At 37.0% G+C, this 25,855-nt stretch overlaps 1 protein-coding gene across 1 annotated transcript in view; it reads right to left on the bottom strand.

Moving 5' to 3' along the window:
* ADGRL4 (adhesion G protein-coupled receptor L4) overlaps positions 1 to 25,855 on the bottom strand; it is a 141,047-nt gene that overhangs the window by 13,971 nt on the left and 101,221 nt on the right. Inside the window, exons 10-13 of the mRNA XM_036757737.1 lie at positions 19,004 to 19,177; positions 16,687 to 16,890; positions 12,751 to 12,971; positions 11,439 to 11,505 (exon numbers count right to left, since the gene is read on the bottom strand). Coding sequence (XP_036613632.1) covers positions 11,439 to 11,505; positions 12,751 to 12,971; positions 16,687 to 16,890; positions 19,004 to 19,177 — 666 coding nt within the window. The remainder of the gene's footprint in view (positions 1 to 11,438; positions 11,506 to 12,750; positions 12,972 to 16,686; positions 16,891 to 19,003; positions 19,178 to 25,855) is intronic.

Raw genomic sequence — 25,855 nt, 5'->3', positions numbered from 1 at the left:
TCTGACACAGAGGCTGGCCATTTATTCACCATGCCAGGCTTTATCTTACCTTGAATACAGGAAGCGCATCCTAAATGTTTGCCAACCTGAATTGAACTAACCCACACAACAGTAGGCATCCAGATAAACTGATTTGATATTACTGATATCAAAAGAGTGAAGCAAGAGATAAACTTTCATCAAAGAAAACAAGACCTCTTACTGATGCTATAGTCTTAAAGGTATACAGGCAGGTAGAATAGACCCCTGGGTCTTTAAGCTGTTGGGGAAAATACACTCATACCCATTCATAATAAATATATTGTATGCGACATGCTTCACATCTGACACTCTGAGGTCAGCATCAAGTGTCATTTCTTGCTAGTTTAAATTCTGCTATTTTTCATCTGATTTCAGATTAAGCATGCAAATTAAGGTGAAAAATAAAGATGTGAAATTTTGAAATGCACAATTAAAAGCCTACAAAACCCTCAACAGGATGAATGACAAAAAGATGCTAAAAATAGCAAAAAAAAACCATATCATAAAAGCTATGGATTAGAAGATGGCACTTCCAGATTCCACTAAAAATGCTTTCTCTGATGAAACTTGCCAGATGACTTCGTGTCATAGCAGGTTTGACTCTGAAGCCTGAAAAGCTTCAAGCATGGCACCAGCAATAGACTAGGCTCTGTTTTCCCGAGGACCAGTCTAGCTAAGTACTCAGAGGTAAGTAACAGTAGGGCTGGCCACTTGCTGATGGATTCCTTGGATATGTCAATACATAATAATAATCACAATAACTAATATCTAGAAAAAACTTCCACAAAATGGTCCTCAGTTCTGGGGAGCCCCCTTCTGTTTCTTTGATGAAAGTGGCAGAAGCATAAAACCAATTAAATATTTTGATATTGGCCCAATTTGGTCACACTTGGAAGAATTCCCACCCCCACCAATTTCATGATGACACAAGATCAACATATCAATAAGTATTCATCAAGCAAAAGCACAGGAGAGTCTAAAAGTTTAGATAAAACATGGTTCCTTTCCTCATGTAGGTTACAGTCTAGGTACTGGATATGATGTAAATGCAGATAGCCAACCACCTTAAGGTTGGGAAATGCCAAACTGACTTAAATTCATTACTGATTGATCCCATTATGGTCTCAGACAATGTCATGTAAGGACATTTTAGGGAAGAGTATAGTTACCTTCTTTGATGTAAATTTAAAGACAATTAGAAATAGACCACAAAACATCTTAATTTCCACTAATAAATCAGCATGACTCACTAATTTTTGTAATTCATTAACTTTTGTAAACCTTTTGGAGTCTAGTTCTGTTTTCAGTTTTTCTAACTCTTTTTTCCTTTTAAAAGGGAGGGATATTTTATTAGGGACAGAATATTTGAAGAGTATATTACTATAAAGAATATATGTAGGGTATATACCCCAAAATGCTGTGATCTTTACTTCAGAGATAACATCTGAGTTAAGGAAATGGTCAAAGCCACAGCCCTTATTTACTCATATCATAGGCTACCTAAAAGTACTTAAAATTCATCACAACTTACATATTTTCCTGAGAGGTTATTTATCATCAGCCTGTGCATATAGGTGGACCACAATGAAAGGCATTAATCAACAGCAGACTTTCTCACTTAGAAAGATATTCCCATAGGTTGTATATACAACTGACATATTATTTTTTTAATATAGCTAATCTTCTAATCTTAGTATATAATCTTAGGTATTAAACTACTGCTTAGCCCATATAGCTTTGTGAGATTAAAATATATAGTAGCACTGGCAATATAAAAATAACTCTTTAAATTCAAGTCAGGAAGTAACTGGAAAAAAAGACAGCTAATAATGAGTATAAACAAGGGATGCTATGATCTAGTGGGCACACAAGAAATCTTGTGGGTTCATTCTTAAAAGTGTTTTGTCATTGTAGATGGAAAGAAGCCATAGAATGATGGTAAGGCAAGAAGTAAAGGTGAAATAGTGGACATATATTAAAAGTATTAAAAAGAAAAAGTCATTTTCTATTTGACAATGAAGTAGATGTTGACGAAAACACAGAAGATAAGAGAAAAACAATGATAGATATTGACAAATGTGGAAGATATTTGATCAAAACCTAGTTTTGTCCCTGAATTCCTAAAGGATAACCATAACTCAAGAGCAGTTTCAACTATGAAAGTTTTAGTCTTCCAGACTGGACTGGAATCATCTCATAACAGCATTTGAGACAACCTAAACCAATTGGCTTACACAAGGAGGCTGACCTATTTTGTTTTCATTAATGAACTCAACTTGGTAATATGAAAAGTCATGATCAAAGCATTTGGTACCAAAAATACAAGAAGTTACACAAAATAATATTTAGAATAAAAGTAAATACTAAACTACATTACCATTTTTCTGACTTTTAAAAATGCTTTTATATTTATTTTCTAATTTTTATCTTTATAATAATCCTATGAGTCAGGCAGAATAAGTCTTGGTATTGCTATTTTACAAATGAAGAATCAAAGACACATTAGGGAAGTTACTTCCTAAAGTCTACCAAGTGACGTACCGAGAGAAATAGGATTAGAGATAGGATCATTTAATTTACATTCCGGTACCTTCTCCAGGTAATTCTGCTGTCAGAGCTACAGTTGGCAATGATATTTAATTAGGTCCTATCAATTAATAAAATAAATCAGTAATCTTTTAGTAGGTGCCCACTAAGTACTAGGCACAAGTCTAGTGTTAGAAAAATATTTCTAATGAATAAGCATAATCTAAGTACAATTTTAAGAATGAATCTTTCAGGCATTTAGGAAATGAAGAAAGGGCATGAGGTCAATATGAGCTTCCACAATCTTCAAAAGCTGACTAGAGGCAAGACCAGATTAGAAGCTGTGTAAAAGGCAGAAAACTGAGAAAAAGAACATTTTTTGTGTCCTGAGGAAATGAAGGAATCTCTACAAGCAAAGAAAAACCTCAGGAAGAAAGGTACAAAGCAAGAAAACTGAATTCCATAGGCATTTGTTAAGTACTCCAGGTAGATGTAACCAGTGTTTTCAAGGGAGATACAAAGAAAGGAACACAGAGCCCTTTCAGTCAAGGAGCTTCCAGTTGAGTTGAGCAGACATGTAGAGTAAGACAAAAGAGAAGTTACTCTCAGCCATTGCATATGGATAATTAAGTGGACTCATTATTGAACACCAACTTGAAGGAGGGCTGGGCTGCCTTTGGATAACAGCACAGCTCTTTCAATGGCCTCAAGCTCTTCTCTGAAATAAAACTTTATCTTTTAAATACCAATATTATTCCAGTGAGGCTGTTTCGTAACTGATTTGTCATTGTAGATAGATACGAGTCACAGAGTGAGGCTAGGGCAGGGAACAAAGGTAAAAGAGTGGATGTGTATATAAAAAAAAGATCTGCCATTTAACAATGGAGTGTGTGGTGATCAAAGTCATGGAGTCTCCAAAGAAATGCACTTGAGGAACACCTCAGGAACAGTGGACAGATATACGATAGGCATAAACAAGTTTCAGACCATTACAAAGAATTCCATGGGAGAAGCAGGAGGATGATGATGATCATGATGATAGCATTTATATAGCACTTAAGGTTTGCAAAGTATCATATTTATGTTATCTCATTCTAACTTCACATAACCTTGTGAGATAGATGCTATCATTATCCTCATTCTACAGATGATGAAACTGAGGTTAAAAATGTTAAGTGACTTGCCCAGGGTCACACAGCTACTAAGTATCTGAGGCCAGATTTGAACTCATGAAGCCCAGTGATCTACTGACTGCATCATCTAGCTGCCCACTAGGGAGACAACCCAATGTGAAGGAGTCCTTCTAGTTCCCTTGATATTTTTTGGCTACCCTTGGAACATACAGGCCATCTACCTGTTATCCTTCACTCTTGCCATGTGGCAAAACTTTTTTCTTTTTTGCTCATTCATTTCTTTGCTGGTATCCTCCACTCTAAGGCAAATTGGTGGCACCCTAGGTGAGAACGCTGAAATTGGAGTCAAGAAGACCTAATATGGAATCCTGCCTCAGTTTCCTCATCTGTAAAGTGAGCTGGAGAAGGAAATGGCAAACCACTCCAGTATCTTTGCCAAGAAAACCCCAAATGGGGTCACAAAGTATTGGACCTGACCGAATGACTAAACCACAATGGAGTAGAAAAGAGTAGGATAGGATGGTCAGACAAAGGTGACAATGGCCCCCACAACAATGAGATCATTGCGCCATTTGTGTATCGAAATTTATGAATATGAGGTCACTACTTCACCTATATGCCACATATTAGGTGCTGAGGAAGCCTGGGTTGCAGGAAAAGTCATCATGAGGTACTCTTAGCCCCATGATAGCTTGGTGAAGGAGGTGAAAAGCAAGACATTTATTAAAGGTTGTAGGAAAAAAAAGCTGTTGACAGCAATAAAGTAGATAAAATTACTCTATTAGTTACAAAGAACTGTAGGGATACTGAAAAGAATTTGACAGAAAGGTCCCTCTAAAGAAATAGGTCTAAGTGACACCTGATGAGGAGTATGAACTTAATCGAAACTTTCAAAAGACCGGAGTACTAAGATTATTTTTCAGCCTGAATTCTGTGAGAGAAACGAAGAAAACGAAAAGGAATTTGAAAAATTAGATCTAATGGAGGCCCTGCAAAAATAGCTATCAATAGAAACCAAGTATGGGAATACTTGAAAGATCTGAGCATGTATAAATCAGCAAGTCTGGCTGGCCTGCTCACAGGGATATTAGGGATCTTAGCAAACACTGTAGCAGTTGTGTGCATGATGTTCTTGGCAAGTGCTTTAAAAAAAGACCTCATTTAGAACTGGGAAGAGAGCATGTGATGCCAGACTAGCTTTTCTTCTTTCTTCAACAAGGTAGGAAAGGAGCAAGCTTGACATTTATTCTAAGTAAAATAACAGACTAGATGTTACGGGAGGAACATGTAAGAACATCAAGAGGATGATGGAAGTGATAAGAATTATTCTTGAGCTTTATTCTGCAATTGCTACGTCTCTCTGCACTTACCTGGGAGCTCAGGAAATGAAGTTGGGGAGAAGGAGTTAAAAGAATCCAACCCAGGCCCATTCCTTTACCCTCTCGATGTCTCTGCATGATACAGGCAACCTTCTCTCATTACAAAATTTATTTGTAATCATAATCAATCACACAATAGAGGAACGGAAGAAGCATTAATAGTTCAAATCTGGCCTCAGATACTTATTAGCTGTGTGACCCTGGGCAGGTCACTTACCCCATTTGCCTCAGCTTCCTCCTGAGCTGGAGAAGGAAATGGAAAACCACTTCAGTATCTTTGCCAAGAAAACACCAAATGGGCTCACAGAGAGTCAGACATGATTGCAAAATGACTTAATGCCATGTGCCAGGTACTGTGCTAAGTGCTTCACAAATATTATTTCATTTGATCCTTAAAACAAGGGAGGTATGTGCTGTTATGATCCCTGTTTTATAATTGAGAAATCTCACAAACCAGAGTTAAGTGACTTGTCCAGTGTCACACAGCTAGTAAATGTTTTGAGGTCAGATTTGAACTCAGGTCTTTCTGACTACAGGTCCAGTGCTCCATCTACTGTGCCACAGTAGTTTTCCTCCACTCTGCCTCCATGGTATAAGACCACATTAATCAAGTGATCATAATGGCTTTTGTCAGATCCAATATTACAGAAGCACAGAAACTCAGTTAGAAAGAATTTCCAACAGCATGTCATCCAACCTAAGCATTATGGATTCTAGAGTGAGTGCTAAAAAAGACCTGATTCTCCATATAGTGGAGCCTCTATTAAAGGACAAATTTGCATTACATTTTATTATTTGTATTTTTATGTAATATATCAGCCTAAGAGTCCCCTCTATTACGTACCCAAGAAGCAGTGAACCATTAATTTCTTGGAGACCTAATGATAATAGCTCATATTTACATGGTGTGTACAACTTGGCAAAGTGCATCATATACATTATCTCATCAGATCCTCACAATAACTGTGTGCAGTAGATGCCATCACCATTGTTAATATTTTAGTAGGAAAAAAAACTGACCCTGAGATGGAAAATATTTTCCAAGGGCCATGTAGAAAATAAATCTGTGAGAACTTGAGCCCCTATTTTCCTAATTTTCCTCCATTATGTCACAGAGCATCTGAGGCTACCCATTCAACTTCTGGATAGTCTGCTAGGTTGGTTTTTTCCCTTTACATCTATCTAGCCTAAGCCTGTTTCTGTAATTTGTACACATCATTCCTCCTTCTGCCCTCTAAGGGAAACAGAATAAATCTAATTCATCTTCCACATGAATCTCTAAATACCTGAAGAAAGTTATCATGGCCCTATCCTCAAGCCTTCTCTTCTCTGAGCTAAGCATCTCCAGGGCCTTAAATTGAACCTTCTAGGGTGTCATCTCAAGACCCTTATTCATACTGGGTTATTTTCCACTGGATGCTCTCCCACTTATCAATTCCTTTCCTAAAATGTGCCCCCTGAACTGAATACAAAAAATCTGTGAAGAGATCCCTTATAACCTTTGACCAATTAATTTCTACAAAGTTATTTCATTTTTATGAGGTAACTATATCATGTATCCCAAAGACTTTATCAGGAATAGTGTTTCCAGTTAGGAAACACCCATGAGTTTGGAAAAAATATTAGAAACCACAAATGTATTCTTTATTCTAAGTTTTCATTTATTCCACCTATTTTTTCCCACTCAGACAAGCTATTATTTAAAAAGGTATGAACAATTGGTGAAGAAGAGCAAATCATAAAATGTCAAGGTCATTCAGTCATTGGAAAAAACATGAAAAGCAAGCATTGAGCTGCTTGAAAGTACAAAATGTGGAGGAAAGATCAGAACACTGAAGCACTCTGAATCACTGAGGTCATCACACAAACCTCCCAACAAATAAAGTACTACTAAAACATGTGATTAAAATGTTAAGGTAGTTAACTATAACCTTTAAGAATTTACAGTAGGTAGCATTTCTAATTCAATTTTAATATAGTCATGAAAGCACACTGCATTATATACAAACTATGATTTAAATTCTTCTAATCTTATTTCCATGTGATTTGTTGAAAACTTCAGGAATGCATACAATATACTTCAGGAAATTCAGTTAGTAACACTTCCCAGTGTTGAGTGGTATAATAGAAAGAGCTCATGATTTGGTGTTAAAGGAACTGGATCCTATTCTGGTTTTGCTATTCACTATCTGTCTGAATTTGACAAATCACATCACACCTGGCCCTCAGTTTCTTGATCTGAAAAACGAGAAGATGACTATTAAAATCTCTTTTAGCTGCAGCCTCTTCCGTCTCTACCTTGAAATGTGTCTGCGACAATTAATCTATTAGAATAATCACACTAATCGTCTCCTGGTGATGTTATGAAGCTAGAGTCATGGAAGACTACAATCTTTGAAGAATTCATATTGAGGCCAACCCAATGGGCAATGGGGAGCTAACAGTGGCCAAGAACAGGCTGCAACACACTATAAACAAGACATGAGCTAGAGTCACCAGGGATGGGCAGGAACATTTAGGCCAAGATCTGGATCACCAGAGAGAGGACAAAGATACATGGGTGCATGTGATAATGACAAAACAAATGCTGACATTATCAGGGATTTAGAGTTGTAAATTAGCTAGGTCTCAACATACGCAGAATGGTAAAAAGGAATGAAAAAAATCTAGACTTGGTGAGAAGAACATAAGGAACTGCAAGATCAAGAGTTAAAAAGGGATGAGGATCATCTTACAGACAACTGCTCGATTGCAGAGGCAATGACTTACACTCAAAGGAATGCTTAATTTTTTTAATAGTCTTTTTTGGCCAACACTTAATTAGTATTTGTCTCAGTCAAGCAAATACTATTCTTCAATGCTGAAAGAATTTATGAGAAACTTCAGTTTCTTTTTAAAAATTAAATTATTTTCACAAACTGTTTCTTCACACTTCTATACTTTGATCTAATCAGCAGTATAGTTAAAATTGTTTCAGTAATAAAGATTAGAAATATGAGAAGGAAGAAATAAATTGTGTAAATTATCTTCAGTGTGCAGCTTGCTTTACAAAGGTTTACAAACCTCTTTCTTGTACTACCCCATCTTTCAAATGCATGACCTGCTTCTTTTCATGTCTGTTTGCAATCTTAAAATGACAAAAGGCATCATTCTCAGATAAGATCGACTGGGCCACTGGTTTACACTTCAGAATTAAGAGAGATCCTTCATATTAATGAGCAAACACCTCAGGAAGCAGGGTTACCACTCAAGAAATCAAAGGAGGATGGAGCTTAGACTCCAGATGGGAAACATGGGAGTAGTTAGAGTTTAGTTACTGAAGTGGATTAAAGGAAGCCTGGATATTTGGGGGGTGGTTGGATAGGAAGGAAAGACTTCGAGGTCCAGAAGCCATCAGCACAAACTAGCTTTGTTCTTCATCATTCTATTGAATGTCTCAAAGACATTTTACTTTGTAATGTCAAAACACAAATATCACAGGGATTCATTCATAAGAGCCAGTAAGTACCATATACAAAGCTTGTTTCTTCCTATTTGGACAGAATGAAAACTTTCTATGGAGAAATGATGGTAGTCATCTGATAGAGAACTCAGTAGTTGTAATAGCAGTTGCCTTACATGTAATCAGTAAATTTATGAAGTCCATGACATCCATCCCTTAGATTGGGGACAAAACACAAACTTGGACAATGCCAGCAACAACTGATTTATACTTGAAGGTTATGTTGCCTGTTATGGTTCACTAGGGAATGAAAACACTGCTTCTTTTAAGGGATCCCACTCTTTTTCTCAACTCTTTTCTCCCCCTACTCTAAATTAAGCTTTGGAATACTGGTTCTGGTGGATAGTTTTAAGGTACACTGAGCTCCTTCAAAAAACCTGAAACAAAAGAAGATGCTTGCAAGAATGAAAATAAAAGAATAACAAAGCAGAAGTGGAATAAGAGACATCATAATAAAAGGGGGGAATGAGCAAGAAAAAAGGAAGGCTGTTCATATAGCAAGGTGGACAAAGGACAGAATATGTACTCCATTAGTATTCTTTTAATGTATAGAGAAATCAAGAAAGCCCACAATGCATTAGGTTGACCCCCTCTGACAAACTTATGGATGCATTACAGAGGCTGGGTAGGCTAGATTGGGTTGCAGTCTGCACATTTGAAAACAGCCACACCAATGAGATAATAGATTCAATTGAATTTTTGACGAATCAAACCGATGCTTCTAATCCTTTAAATGCTCAGAATGCAATTTTCAAGATTGTAAAAACATCTTTCCATTTGAGTATCTGAAAGAATATATGTACATAATTGTAAATACACATATTTATAGATATATGTATAGCATGTATATGCATATATACCAATAGTTTATATTATACATATATTTATATATACATATATGTATACATGCATAAAATTACTGAGGTATAGGGGATCTTGGCAAGTCTGTAGATAGATTCCAGTGGGCCTATGAACCTGGGGAAAGTTACATCTTAATTTTCACTAACCTTCAATTGAGTTTGAATACTTCTTTCAGTTAAGAATGCAGATGACAAAACCCCATTCTGAGAAGGGGACCATAGGCTTCACTGAAATCAAAAGCATCCATTACAATCATTTAGTCAATAGGCATTTGGTCAATAGGCACTGTGCTAAGCACTGGGGATACAAAGAAAGGAAAAAGACAGTCCCTCTTCTCGAGGAGTTCACGGTCTAACGGGAGACACAACATACAAACGACTACATAGAATGAAGATATATATATATATATATATATATATATATATATGTATACATATACATACTAAATTGGAAATAATTAACAGAGGGAAGGCATTAGAATTAAGAGGCATTGGGACACATAAAAATATTAAGAAGCTCTGCTATAAACCAAATTTAGTTATGATTTCCATTTTTGGTTTCTGGTGTTTGTTCTGATTCTGGAAGGATTAGATGATAAACAGTGTGGTGTGGTGGCTAAGAGAGACAGAAAGACCCTGTCTCTGATACATACTAGTGGTGTGAGTCTAGGCAAGAGGGGCAGTGCATGTTAACAGGAGTAGGACTGGATCTAGAATAAGAAGACCTGGGTTTGAGCCCCATCTCTGCTACTTGCTACATCTGCATGATCTTGAGCCTCTCTGGCCTTCTATTCAATATGTGTTAAATGAGATAACTAGACTAAATGACCTCTAAGGTCCCTTCTGGCTTTAAATGCCAATCTATGATCAAAATAATTTAACATCTTAAATCCCCACGAAATCTCTAAGACTATTGGTTACAGAAAACTTCATGGTCTTGAGTGATGAGGGGAATTTTTACAACAGGATTCCTCTAAACTGGTGAAATCACAGGTCTAGACAACCTGCCTCCCCTTTCTCTCCTCCCCTGCCCCCATCCAAATGTCAGGCAGAACTTCTGTTCACACAGTCACATTTGAGAAGTGATATTTGCTGCATTTTAAAATATAATTTCCTAATTATGAAGCATTTCACTAATCACCATATTTTTTTTTTTACCAGTATCTGCCTCCCTTCAAATGGAACAATACAGCAGTAGAGGGAATGAGAAAAGAATGTAAAAAGATAGCCATCACTCCAAAAGACACGGACCAAAGTCTGTGCCTTTCCTGATGATCATGTCATTCCCTAATTATTGTCAGACTTCCCGTATTCATTGACAGACTATTATAGTCAGAATGGATGCTGAAAACTTCTAGCACTTAGAAATGCTCTTGAGACATATAAAAATATCTTTATTTGGAATGGAACACATAATACCTGCCAAATTTGCAGGTTGAAAACCACTTCCAATAAGAATTAAAAGGCCCTCTTTCCAGCCGAAAATAGGCCTATCAGCAGATGACTTGTCTACCCATGAGAAATAGCGGGTTCTTGTCTCTGACGTTGCAATTTAGTATCAAATAGCTTTTATGATGACAGGGTACACAGGAATGATAAAACTGTAGAGATGACAGTCTAATCTTCAGAGATGACCGATCATCAATAAAAGATTAAGTAACGTAACATCCCAAATGCCAGATTACCAGTCAGTTGGCATACTCCCTGTAGCCATTTCTTCCTGCATAATGCTGAGATACCACAGCAGGAAAATGCTTTTCCTTATAAGCTAGAAATGATTCCCTCTTGTCTATTCCATTCCCCCCAAAAGACAGAAAGGGAAAGAATAAAATGAAATGACCTTTGTCAAATATCGTTTTTTTCTGACGAGCAGCTTTAAAAGGCAGAATGATAAGTAATGATCAGAAATATCCTTGCTTTTCTTTTGTTTTTACACATGGCTGTCCTTAGGATAATGATAGTAATTATTAAGAAGCTTGTGATTACTCAAATTTAAAAAAAAATAAAATATACGTACAAGAATGATGAGACATGCTGGTCCTATAAAGCTCCAAATAAAGTTATTTTCTGTGCTGAGCCAACATCTGAAAAGTAAAAATAAAATAAAAATAGATATAGATGACATAGATACAGATCAAGATATATGTGCTTCTTATATTTTATACTGCATGACATTGAAAAATATAAATACTTGGTACTTCCTAAAAGTCCCAATAAACTATTTCGGACAGGTAGTATGGCATAAGAGAGAGAGAAAGCTGGTGAAGAGTAGAGGAATACAAGGATTAAAGTCATGCCTCTGACAAATATTATTTGTGTAACCCTGAGCAAGTGATTTTACCTCTCAGAGCCTCAAGCAACTCCCTTGAACCATAAGTTCTAAAGAAGATGTTAACCTGCACTGTTTTTCAATAAATTCCAATGGCTTCCTCTTGCCTCCAGGAGCAAATACAAAATGCTTTGTTTGTCAGTTTGTCATTCAAACTTATCTGCCCCCCCACCTTTCCCTCCAATCTTTTTATACCTTACTCCCCAACATGTGCCCATCCATCCAGTGATGTGGACGTCCTGGATGCTCGTTCTATGTACAAGACACTTTATCTTTCAGCTCTGAGCATTTTCTTTGGCTATCCCCCATGCCTGGAATACTCTCTCTCTCTTCTGCTCTAACTACTGACTTTCCTGGCTTCCTTTAAATCCCAACTAAATCCCACCTTCTCCAGGACCTCTCCCTCAACCCCTCAATTCCTGTTCCTTCCATCTTTTTCCTATTTCTATTTTATACATTTATTTTATATATTTTGTTTTATATTTGTTATATATATAACATGTAATATATTATATGTGTGTGAGTGTGTGTGTGTGTGTGTGTGTGTGTGTGTATGTTCACATATTGTCTCCTCTGTTAGACTGTAAGCTCTTTAAGGATAGGTATTGTCTCTGTATCTTTTTGTATCCCTGGTGCCTGGCAGATAGTAGGCACTTAAAAACATTTGCTGATGGACTGATTGATTGGTAGAAGGAGCTTCCATTCTTGGGAGTTCCTTTAGGAAACCACAGATCTAGTGCCTATCCTAAGGAAAACAAAAGTGAGTAACATGTAACATTTATAATTACAGACGTGCCCAGAAAGGTGTGCCAGCACACTAGCTACTTCCAATGAAGAGAAGGGGAAGGAATTTGATGGGTGTACCAGAACATCCTCCTAGGTATGACTTCTGGTTGTAAATATGTTGAATGTGAGCAAGCAAAGGGAAATTAGCAGTCTTTCCCCCTCCAAAGCTGTCTATGATGATAGCAAACACTTCAAAGAAACAGCAATTACTTACACTTTTGTTGTTCCATAGTATCTATATCCTAGGGCTGCTGAAAATCCAACCACCACAGCTGGACTGAGGTAGCCAAAGATATAAAAATTCTTGTGTAAGAATCCCTTGTTGTAGATGACGCCAACAACGATGAGATAGAGGTGGATGCCTTCAATGCACATCCATGCAAAGGCAGCTAGAAAGAAATAATGTAGCAATCCAGCAATGATTGAACAGAAGAGCTAGAAATCAACCAAAGAAAGGAAGTCATAAACAAAATTTCACTAGTATTGTAGAGCATAACTTTCCCTAACTATGCCACTTGGCAGCATGATTGTATGAATTTAAGTTAGAAATGCTTGTTTTATTCCATAAATTAAAAATATAATAAATTTATGTAAAAAAGAATTTAACAGTTAGGAAGGCACTTTAACTTTGTAAAAATATTCGAAGATCAAAGGATTTAATCCTGGAAGGATCTTAGAGGAGATGCTGGTACTGCTGGATCTTCATTACAGGAAAAGGAACTGAATCTGCAATTTCATTGTTATAGAGAACTTCCAGGTAAGGAAACTTCCTTTACCAATACAGGTTAGCATTTATTCTACAATTTATAGTTTTGGAGAATGGTCTGGGATCACTAAGAGATTAAGAAACCTGACTAGGGTCACATATCATCATTATAATTGACATTCATATAGCTCTGTAAGATTTGTGAAATACTTTAATACATTTTGTCATTTGATTCCACAAATAACCCTACTGGGAACATGTCATTATATTCTCTACTTTAAAGAAGAGCCATTGAGGCTCATACGATTGAAATTACTTGCCTAGGGTCATATCACTATTATTTGTCCAAGGTGGGTTTTGACTAAGTTGTTCCTGATTCCAAATTCAGGGCTCCAAGTCCTATACCACAAAGCCTTAATCATTCAGTTAAACAACCTCATTTTACAGATGAAGAAACTGAGACCCAAAGAGTTGGAATGACTTGACCAAGGTGACACAGATGGTAATAAAGTCAGATGTGTTGGGTTGGCCATAGTCATAGACTCTCTAGCTTAGGAAGGATATCAGAGGTTAGTGAGTACAATCTCTGAACCTAATGATAACTCCTTCTATAACATCTTTCACAAGTGGCCATCTAGCTTTTGCTTGAAGACTGCTGGTGAAGGAAACTCACTATCTCTCAAGTCAGCACATCCCATTTTTGTAAAGTTCTGTTAGGAAGTTTTGTTTTTTGTTTTTGTTTATTTCCCCTTCTTCCATTAAGCTGAATTTTGCCTCTCTGCAACTTCAACCCATTGCTTGTCAGTCTCTCCTCTGGGACTAAACAAAATGATCTAATCCACTCCCAAGTCAACTCTTCATATTCTTGAAGACAGCACTTACACATGTACTAAATCTTCTCCTCTTAGGGTTAGCCATCCCTAGTTCCTTCAGTCTATCCTCAAATGTCACAATGCCCACTCCTTTCTCACCATTTGCATTCTCCTAGAGACATACTTGTTTGTTAAAGCTGCTCTTCAAATGAAGTGTCCAGATTGGAACAAAATACTCCCAATGGAGCCTGACCAGAAGAAAGGCCATTAGGAGTCACTTTTCTTATTCTGATTATGACTTTCTTAAAGGGTCCCAAGATTATGCTAGGGTTGTGGTTTTGATTTTTTTTTTTTGGCTGCCATATTGGGCTTGCAGTATACTAAAACTCTCAGATCCTTACCTCACATATCACTCTCTAGCTATGCCTCCTCCATCCTATATTTGTAGAACTGATATTTTAAAGCCAAGTGAAGGAATTTATATTTATACCTCTTAAATTTAATCTCATTAGATGTGGCCCATCATTTTAACCTGTCAAGATCTTTTTGGATCCTTGTCATTCAGTGTTGATACCTCTCTCTTCTAGGTTTGTATCATTAGACAATTTGATGAATATATTACCTATGCTTTTATCTACATCACTTACAAAAATATTGAATAATATAAGATCTAGGAGATACCCATTGGAGTCCTCCATTAGAAAACTCCCTTCATGTTGATGTTAACCCCTTAATAACTGCACTTTACGGTCAATCTTTCTTCATGTTCTAAATCTGCCAAACTGTACTCTAGCCCATAATTCGTCATCTTGTCAGCAAGAATATTGTGAGAGATTTCAAAAAAAATGCTTTAATGGCATTTCCCAATTGCTGACCTCAAATTATTGTTGATTGAAAGATTGTCTACATCTTTTAGTTTTCAATTAACTGGCTATTTATCTATGTGATGTCAAACATCTCCATTTCCTCTTCCTTTTTCTTTCATCTAAATGCTAAAATCCCTTAAGACCGTCTTTTGCTTTCTAAACTCTCTCTATACTCTCTACTTTGTTGATAGAGGATGCTTAATTGGCAATGTCTTTAGATCCAGGCTTAGACTTTTCTTGGGCAGCTAGGTCAATAGATTACCAGGTCTGGAGTTATGAAGACTCATCTTCAACTCAACTGAGTTCAAATCTGGCCTCAGAGACTTTCTAGCTGTGTGAACATGGGCAAGTCACTTCACCTTGTTTGCCTCAGTTCTTCACCTGTAAAATGAGCTAGAGAAGGAAATGGCAAACCACTCTAGCACTTTTGTCAAGAAAACCCAAATGGGGTCATGAAGAGTCTGAAACAACTGAACAAATTAGACATTTCAAAGAGGATACTCAAGGAATGATCATTAATGATATTATCTGAGAAAAGTTAACTGTTTTGTTTCTGATGAAAAAAAGCTCTGGGTGTGTGTGTGTGTGTGTGTGTGTGTGTGTGTGTGTGGCCAAGCACCAGCAAAAGAGAGGCTCTCTGATGTATTAAGGACTAATTGTTAAGAATTTTTTCTTCAAATAAAAACCTGCCGAGGGCTAGCTGTCAGTTAAAATCTAGATTCTTTGTTCAGATCTTTGCTTTGTCATTTACCAACTATGTGATGCTGTGAAAATCACTTAACCTCTCAGACCCTTGTTTCCATATGTGTGAAATGAGAGGTGCAGATAGATGGACTCTGAGGTGCCTTTAAGCTCTAGAATTACCCAGGATGCTAGGGTTAAAGAGAAACTAGGAAGATAAAGGTATTCAATTGTTCCTGGAGGATTTTAGATTTGTAAGGGAGGGAAGGGTCTTGTAATCTGACATGTGGAAGCACTGAGGAAATTGTTATCAACCTGGATTATGTTTTCCCTAAGAAAGCCAATTTCAGTTGTTGAGTTCCAGCAAAAGTTCTGCCTTGATCCACTCTTCTCTTTACAGCTTCTGAAACATAGTGACCTAATAGAAAGATCAGTAGACCAGGGACCCAAAGACTTGGATTCTAATGCTGCCACATCTATGTATCCATGTATCTATTATCTTTGCATTTATGTATGTGTCTAGCATCTATGTCTGTCTATCTAACTGTGTGATTCTGGTTAAGAAACTTAGGGAATCAAAGCCTCAGTTTCCTCAACTGAAAATGGGGACCATAGTACTTGTATGACCACCCTCACAGAGCTGTTGTATGGAATATGCTTTACAAACATTAAAATGAATTTTAATATTAAAAGATATAGAGTCAGTTTTCTCATCTGTAAAATAAGTCGAACAACTTGACTTTTGAGGGATATCCACCTTTAGCTCTATGATCCTATGAGCTAAGAAGGTGTTACTTTTGTGTAGACAAAATTTGAAGCTCATTTCCAAAGATACGCAACACTGATGGGATTTTTGCTAAAGATTTAAACAGAAATGGGTCAATAATTATACTGACACTACCAAATTATAGTATTCTCCCTCCATTTGATTCTGACTTTTGGCAAGAATTGTAGGGCCAAGGAAAGGGATAGTTGGCGGGGGGAATCATATTCTGTAATTGCTTCATGGGGATGGCAAATGAAGTCAATGTCCCTAGCCAATAGCTAGTAGGAAGTTAAAAAACTAGAAAATACCAAAGACTTACCTTATTACTATTTGTGTTAATTCCAACAAGGAAAACAAGCTCTGCCAGAAAGAGGCTGCAGCAAAGATTCTTGTGAATGGTTGTCCTTGTGCTCTGAATTTCGCTGAAAAACCAGAAGGTGAAAATGCACATGGCGAGGCAAACCAACGAAATGATTATTCCAAGTTGAGTGATCCTTGTGAGAATATTGTAATCTTTAATACCCTAAAGACCAAAAATAAGAAAACTCTTAAGAGATTAACTCAGTTGCTTGTCACTGGAACCTCAACCTATGGTGAACCTCCTTTTTTGCGAAACATTAATCAAAGTAGTCAGTTGGTGGAGAATGAACATTCACTTAGATGAGAAACATTTTGGTACTTTGACAGGCTTTTATATGGTGGAAATCAGTTATAAATCACACAGACCTTAAGCAGCATGAAAATTAGTGTTTGCATTTTTTTGGTTGCCTATGATGTGAATTAGCATGATGATTTTAAGATATCTTCACCACCATTTGGGTGGTACTGTGGATAGAGCACTGATCCTGGAATTAAGAAGACCTCAGTTCAAATCCAGCCCAACACTTTGCTTTCTGACCCTGAAATTCACTTAACTTCCCTCAACCTTATTTTCCTCATCTGCAAAATAATACCACTTATCTGACGGGGTTGTTACGAGTATCAAACAGAATAACTTGTGTAAAGCACTGTAAATCCAGTGCTATCTAAATGCTACCTAGTGTTTCAATAACTTATTTCTTTACAATTCTAAAACAATTTATTAGTAAATATCTGGGACGCTGCTAATTTAATTGAATTCACAAAATGTTGCAAAAACATTTTTCCTTTTTCTTTTTTTTAAAACCAAGCAGGGATTCATTCAAAACACGCTGAATAAAGTTATTAGGGATACTAAGCATATAGAATATTAAACATAATTAGTATAGCTCAAAGACTTTGAAATTGGTTTGCTTATTTATTTATTTGTAATTAGGAAAATATATCCTGAAAGTGGGGTTGCTCTGGCTACTTGGTATCCAGCAAAAAGAACTTTTGTAATATTTGCCTGCACATCAGTTTGGGAAAGATTTAGTTGGTCATGTGTGATACCCAAATATAGATTCTAAATATTGGCAGAGATATTCCTCTATTCTAATTTAGCTTATGATACAATTTGTGAAATGTAAAAAAATCACTTCTGATGAATATTTATCTATGAATCAGAAAGCACTATTCCAGTGCATATATATTCACATCCAAACCTACACTTGAATTTTGGGGCCACCAAAGTAGCAGTTTCATGGGTATGGGGGAACTCACAGTGTAGAAACTCCTTACCTCCTTATAAAGCAATAAATCATCTGTAAGGGTTTGGGAGAGTGTTACCTGAAGTCTTGAGAGATCAAGTGATTTGATTATGGTCATTTAGCTTTTTTTTAAGCTAATCAATGTCAAATGTCAATGTCATATACAGGACTTGACCCCTGGTCTTTACGACTTTAAAGCTTAAGTCATGCAGCATGCCTCTGCCTCCTTCCCTCTCTCCCTTTCTCTCCCTCTCTTTCTGTGTGTATACAAATAAGTGTATACAAACACATGCACACAAATTTTCCTTATACGTATGTAGATTAGTGTTTCAGAGGCATTGCAATAATAATATCCAGCAACTAAATAGTACTTTAGGGTTTGCAAAGTGCTTTACCATATTTTATTACCATATTTTATTCTCATAACAACCCTGGGAGGTTAGTACTATTATTATCCCCATTTTACACAAGTGGAAACTGGGGCAGAGAATGGTTAAGTCACTCGTCCTGGGTCACAACAGCTAGTAAGTAGCTGAGGTAGGGCTCAGGTCTTCCCGAATCTAGGTCCATTCCTCTATCCATTACCACATGTGTGTATACATATACACATATGTACACACATGCATACACATGCAAATAATTAGTTACATTGTCTTAATAGTAATTTTTTTGCCAGGGTAAGGAAAGCATTATAGGAGTTCAATCATAAACCCAATAAAGCCCCAACAAGGCAGTAATTTACTGACGCAGGCTAAGTAAAATCTGACTGGCATTTAAAACAAAGAAATCTGGAATAGGTTATTACGTCATTGATGAAATACATCCTGGACATAAGGCTCTAGGAATGTGTAGGCGTAAATGCAAGGTTATCTTATTCTGTAGAATTTACATGGTGAATTTACCAAAGGAAGGGAGGCAAGATGAAATCAAAGATATATTCTCTTTAGGAACACTGAAAAAAAAAACAACCAAAACCCACCTACAAGTCTTATCTTGATACTAAATGGTAAAACTCCCCAATTCACTTACAATAGAAGCACCTGAAGACATCAGAATAGCAAAATGTGTCAGATGATTGCATTTACATGAGGTATGAGTAGAGTTGGAATGCATCAGTTCACAGCCTTCTGTAGACCAGCTGCCATTCATTGTATCACTTGAATAGTTCCAAAAGGCACACTCACTGCTATCCTTCTCTCTAGGCTGAAAAAGAAGTGTACTGTTTTATTGAGGGAGAAAGAAAAGAAATTTCTCATTTACTGTTGGCACATTTGAAATGCAACACTATTATATTCTATGACATCGATGGAGTTGTGATTTCATTGGGTCTTCTTGACCCATTTACACCCACTCCTCTGCAGCTTTTAGGTTACGTGAAGTCCCACTTCAAAACGTATTTTGTAAAATCCACGTCATTGAAGTTGACCTTGAGTAAGAAGGTGTATTCTAAGATCACATGCCCATGGTGACATCACATCTTTCAAGACAATAAAACAATAATTTAATAAAGAAAATAATTTTCAAGCACCTATTGTATGCAGTCCTACAGAAGATTAAAAAATCAGATAAGAAACTGGTCTTGACCTTAAGGAGTTAATAGACTTATAGCAGGATAAGTTACCAACAAAGATGGAGAAAGAGGAGGCAGATGAAGAAGAGGAAGAGAAAGTAAAAGATGAAGGAGGGGATGAGAAAGGAGATGAGGAAGTAGGGTGGTAAATATTATTATTACCATTTTGAAGATGTTTAAACTAAGATCAATTTAAGGCCTTATCTCGAATCACACATTTGCTCTTTCCCACTTCATCTGTTCTTTCTACTCTGCGTTCATGTTTTTGTGCTCATCACTTTCTAAATTATTGCTCTTCCTCATTATTTTTATCAAAGAATTTTCTTGGATTAAATTTCTCAAAAATATAATCCATTTGGTTTTAGGAAAAGAATTGGCTGAGAAGCATGCTGCATGAATTTGGGGGATGGACTCTGAAACATCTTAAATATCCTTTAAAAATTCCAAATATAAGAGAAGTGAAGGAATTAGCCCAACAAATAGGATTCCTACTCAGAGTTCCAAATCTAAGAGCATTCTTATTCAAGTGAATGGGTTACTCTAGGAATCCTAAACCCAGGCAAGATGACTACTTCCTTATGAGCAAAAATAAAAATATTGAACTTTATACAAAGACTACATGTTCATGTTCATTCCATTGCCAATGGTCTTTCTGACACCTGACCCATGAAGTTGCTAATAATACTTGAATTTTGAAGCACTTAAATCAATGAATTTTCTGTAGTGGTACTTTGGATGTTACATTTTTTCATTAAATTTCCTGTCCTTTTACTCTGTACTCTGTGTGTGTGTGTGCGTGTGTGTGTGTGTGTGTGTGTGTGTGTGTGTGTGTGTGTGTGTTTGGGTTACGTATGTACATGTCTATGTGGAGTTGGTAATGTGTTGTGCTTCAGAGTCCTTTGCAAGATTTCCATGTTGTGTTGGTCTGTTGTATTTTAGACATATAGATGAGAATAAAATATAATTTATTTCTGTAGAATATTATCAATCAGCTTCCATTTATGAAGTAACTATTATGTGCCAGGCATTGAGTTAGATACTTAAGATGAAGCACCTAAGTGAAAACTAAGGCAAACTAAGTTTTGTGTACATGTATGTAATGATATATTATATGAATACATATATGTGAAATAGCTCAAAAGAAATGCAAGATGCGCAGATTTAGAGAATCCATCCCAAATGTTCACATGGACTCTTTGTGCTTGACCTGTGGTGGAGCATTCTGAGAGCTCTTATTGGTCTGATCAGCGACAGTTGGACTCACCAGTAAAACTTGACTCTAGCATAGAGATGGCATTTTGGTCCTCTTCAAGAACAGAGGACAACCACCAACCATGTAATACATATGTATACACACACACACACATATATAATACACGCACACACACACAAATTAAATAATTCCTGTCCTCAAAGAGTATCACAGTGTGTGTGAACAGATGAGGACATAGCCAAATTTTGAAAGAGACTAGGGTTTATAAGCAGTACAGGTGATAAGGCAGCACATTCTAGGCACAAAGGTACAGAAGAGATGGGAGATATCCTGTGTGCAGAAGAATAAAAAAGTCAGTTCGGTTGGAATGATGAGTGTGTGAAAAGAAGTAATATGAAATAACCCTTGAAAGGGAGGTTGAAGACAGGTAGTAAAGGATTTTAAATTCCAAACAGAGGAGTTTATATTTGATCCTGGAAATAACAGGGAGCCATTGAAGTTTACTGAAGAGTGATATGGTCAAACCTATGCTTTAGAAAACTCATTTTGTCAACTGTGTGGATGGTGAATTGGAGAAGAGAGATAATACCTGGAGACCAATTAAGAGGTTATTGTAATAATAATCCCCATTAGAGGTAATGAAGGCCTGAACTAGTTGGTATCTGCTTGAGCTGAGAAAAGTTATGGATTTAAGACATGGAGGTAAAAACTAAAAGATTCGACAATTGGATATATGGAGTGAAGGAGAGTGAGGGGTGAGGAACTCTGAAATTTCTAATCTGGGTGACTGAAAGGGTCATGCTGCCCTATATAGAAACAGATAATTTAGGAAGAGGGAGTGGATTGTGAGGTGGGGGGTGGGAGATAGTAAGCTGTGTTTTAGAAGTATTGAATTTGTCAGGACATATAATTTTAAATATCCTGGAGACAACATGGCATAATGGATAGGGTGACAGTGGGGTCAAGAATACCTGCGTCCAAGTACTGCCTCTGAAACTTACTAGCTATGTGACCATGGGCAAGTCACCCAAACTCATGGAGCCCCAAGCAAGTTTCTAAGACTACATATCGCAGACAAGTTGACAGTCTGCAGCAGTGGAGGAATTTTCAGGAGCAGTCAGTCTTCACAACAATGAAATCACATGATGAGACCACACAAAAAGATATCTTTAAAGCATCAGTCAACCAGTATTTATTAAGTACTTACTGTGTGCCAAGAGTTGTGCCAAATATTAAGGATGCTAAGAAATGCAAAAAATAGCTCCTACTCTTCAAGACCTCACATTTGCTTCTTAGAATATGCTCCCAAGAAGATAAAATCTTGTATATGTGCCCAGAAACATTTTACATCCTTATTAGTATTTTATAAATAAGTTGAATGAATGATATGATACACAGAGGAAGCTGGGATAATAAATATCTTGGAATATATTAATCCTTTAAACTGAACATTAAAAAACTCAAAAGCATAAGTAACAGTTGTAAGATGGTTGTGTTCAGTCATTTTTTCAGTTATGTTCAACTCTTTGTGACCCCATTTGGGATTTTCTTGGCAAAGATACTGGAGTGGTTTGCCATTTCCTTCTCCAGATCATTTTATAGGTTAAGAAACTGAGGCAAATTTAGTTAGATGACTTGCTAGTGTCTGAGGCTGCATTTGAACTCAGGAAGTCTTCCTGTTTCCAGGCCTGGCACTCTAATATCCAATGTACCACCTAGCTCCTTTAAAGGTAACATGGTATGCACCCAACAAATATTTGCAAAAAGAAGGGTGATCTCTTGTTTTATTTATAAGATTATAAATATTAAGATGATTCAATTCCTCCCATAGCATAGCATCTCACTGGTATTTGGATAGAGATGTCACATTTTGAGTACTAATAGTTAAATTAATACTTCTAGCATAGAAAACCATATTATTCTTAGCAGCCTCTGTTTCTTTTTCTTTTCTTTTTTCTTCCCTTCCCTTCCTTTCCCTTCTCTTTTCTCCTCCTCCTCCTCTTCCTCCTCCTCCTCCTTCTCTTCCTCCTCCTCTTTCATCTTCTCCTCCACCTTCTTTCTCTTTTTCTTCTTTCTCTCTTCCTCCTCTTTCTTCTCGTTCTTGTTCTCCTCCTCCTTCTCCTTCATCTTCTCCTCCTCCTCTTTCTCCTCCTCCTCCTTTTCTTCCTCCTTCTCCCTTTCCTCCTTTTTTGCTATGTCACTACATAGTACTACAGAAGCAAAAGGAGGTCATCCAGGATTGACTTCTTGTTTAAGGGTTGCCAGGGACAAAGAATCCCTCACCTGTTGGCTAACCTGCTGGGGAGAAGTCTGTGTACAAATAGCAAGGTTGGTTATAGAAAAAACTTTCTAGAAAATACTTTAAGCTCTTTCTGCCTGGCAGATCTTGGGATCCAATGAGATCCAATGACAGAGCCTTTGAGAAACTTGCATCTTCTCAATATCAAGATGAAGCACTGGAGTGGAGTGTTTGGTCAAGGGTGACTTGAAAGTTCTCAACATGGTGAAGAAAAGATTTTCATTGTTTGTGTGTTCCAGGGCAAGGAGACAACTTGTTTCATGGAATGATTAGGTACTTTCCCTCAGAGTGGCCATGAGGGACAACGAGGAAAGGGGCCCACCATGAAGATGCTTGCAGCTTGTGCCCTGACATCTGTTACTGAAAATGTAGTAAAATTTGGTGGACTTAAAACATTATCCAAACTAAGTCAATACATACTTTGATATTCAATTACTTCCCTGAGAAGGCAGACACAGGGGAGAACAGTGAGGAAAAATACGTTGGAAAAAATGGTTTGAGAATTAGAAATGAAAGAGACCAAAGACTGTAAGATGACTCAGAAGCCTCATGTCTGCATATCATGATTATTTTGTTTAAGAAGAATTGGAACAGGTTGGAGTTAGACAGCGTGGCTATATATCAGAAGGAATGAAATTGATTATATATTAACAGGCACGAAATTAATCATTGCTGATGTGGGAATCACTCATGAATTAGCTCTTTCTATGAAATCATCTACTAATTAAAGCAATGGACAAAATTAGCATCATGTTGGAAGAAAGGATAAAGGTGAGAAGACACTGATGCAATTATGGTGACTCCATCCCAACCTATTTAAGTGAACCTTTTTCTATTTAAAATGGGAAAAGAATAAAAATCAAGTTTTTGACTTAATTATCCACATTTCTAAGAGAAATATAGCTAATGTAAACCAAGGACTACAGGGCAGAGATTAAAAGATCCTAGAGGAAGGCAACTTGAGTGGTGAAAGGACTTGAAACCACACTCTATGAGAACTGGACATACTGAATGGACATACAGAATTGAACATATAGAATGTTTGGCCTAGAGAAGAAAGGAGAGAGAGAGAGACAGAGAGAGAGAGGGAGAGAGAGAGAGAGAAATAATGACTTCAAATACTTTTAGGGTAGAAAAGGGATTTGAATTTTTCAGAGGGCAGAACCAGGAGCCAAAGGGGTGGAAGTAAAAGAGAAGCAGCTTAATTGAAGGGGGGAAACATCTTAACAACTAGAGCCATTCAAGAATTGAATGAGAAGTAGGGAGTTTCAGATCATTAGAAGTCTTCAGGCAGAAGTCAGGTGACCATTTGTCTACCTATGTGTATGACCTTTACCATGGTGCCTAGCATATAGTGTGTGCGTAATAAATGCTTGTTGACTGTTTAATGGTAGAAGAGAAAATTCATGTTCAGGTAGAAGTTAGCTACCAGCTGACCTTGAAGTTTCCTCCTAACTCTGAGACTCTACTGTTATTGCTGGAAGAAAATAAGGCTGATTTTCTGTTTCTGAAAAATCTGTTTTCATTTCTGAAATTGTTCACACCTTTTTTTTCTCAACATGATGTTCCACAATATGTTTAATGTTGCTGATTCCTATTTACTTACTTTCCACAAGTTTGTTTCTCTCCACTGTAAGATGTGTTTGTTGATGTTCGGTGACATATTTTTGTTTGTGTATAGGCATGCCTGGCCCTTTTGTTATAGCAAATGCATCTTTTTTCCCCATTAAGTATGGGAATGATTGGTCAACTTCAAGTTTCTCCATATGGCTTTACTGAGACATTTTAATCATGTACTAAGATGTTCCTTTATAATAGGACTCCTGGAAAAATCAAGACATTTTCACTACTCCATATGTGAGAAGTAGGGAATAAAAATAATAACTGCCATTTATATAGCCCTCTATCTAAATGATCTCATTTTATCCCTAAAACAACTCTTTGATGTAGGTATGACGATCTTCACTTTATAGAAGAATCTGCGCTGTGATAGAAAGGGCAATGCTCGTACTGGCTCATTGTTTATTTAGAGTCGGGGGGATCTTAGAAGCCATCATATCTGGCCCCTTCATTTTACAGATTAAGAAACTGACCAAAAATAAGTTTAGTGTCCTGACCAAGGTCACACAGTTAACAGAAAAGCTGGGACCAAAGAAGAGATTTTCCAACTCTGTTCAATGCTTTCTCCACTGTACCACCACTGCCTTCCTGTAGAGGGTATATGATGAATCTCGAAAGTATCAAAATGATGATCTACTGGGCCTTGTAGTTCTTGTCACTCTTCTGCTGCTTCTTCCATCTTGTGTTTTTTGCAAGACAATCAATGTCGGTATCCCCTCCCATGGTGCAGATTACAATACACCTACTCCTTGTCTGTGTCTTCCCATAAAGTTTCCACTATGAATCCACCCAGTGTTCTGGATATGTTGCTCTAGAACCCTTGACATATTGAGGGAACCAAGAGAGTATGGGGGGGCAGTGCCCATTTGTCATCCATCGATCTTGCTATTCTTCACATTGTCTCTGCACATTTGCCCAAATCTAATCCAATCATCCTCCCAGTATTCAGTTCTGGGCCTGGCTCATCACCCTCCTCTACTGTCTTTCATGACAAATGAATAGAACAACAAAGATATGAAAAATTAATTTGTAAATACATGAATGGAAAAATGAATAAAAGTCATTAAGTGCTCACTAGGTGCCAAGCACTGTGCTAAGTAGTGGCAATACAAATATAGATATAAAGACAATTTCTGTCCCCAAGAACACTTCACTGTATGATCATAGGGAGGGACAATA

This window comes from Trichosurus vulpecula, chromosome 4, assembly GCF_011100635.1.
Source record: "Trichosurus vulpecula isolate mTriVul1 chromosome 4, mTriVul1.pri, whole genome shotgun sequence".
Lineage (NCBI taxonomy): Eukaryota > Metazoa > Chordata > Mammalia > Diprotodontia > Phalangeridae > Trichosurus > Trichosurus vulpecula.
This window is presented reverse-complemented; position numbering and strand designations above follow the sequence as displayed.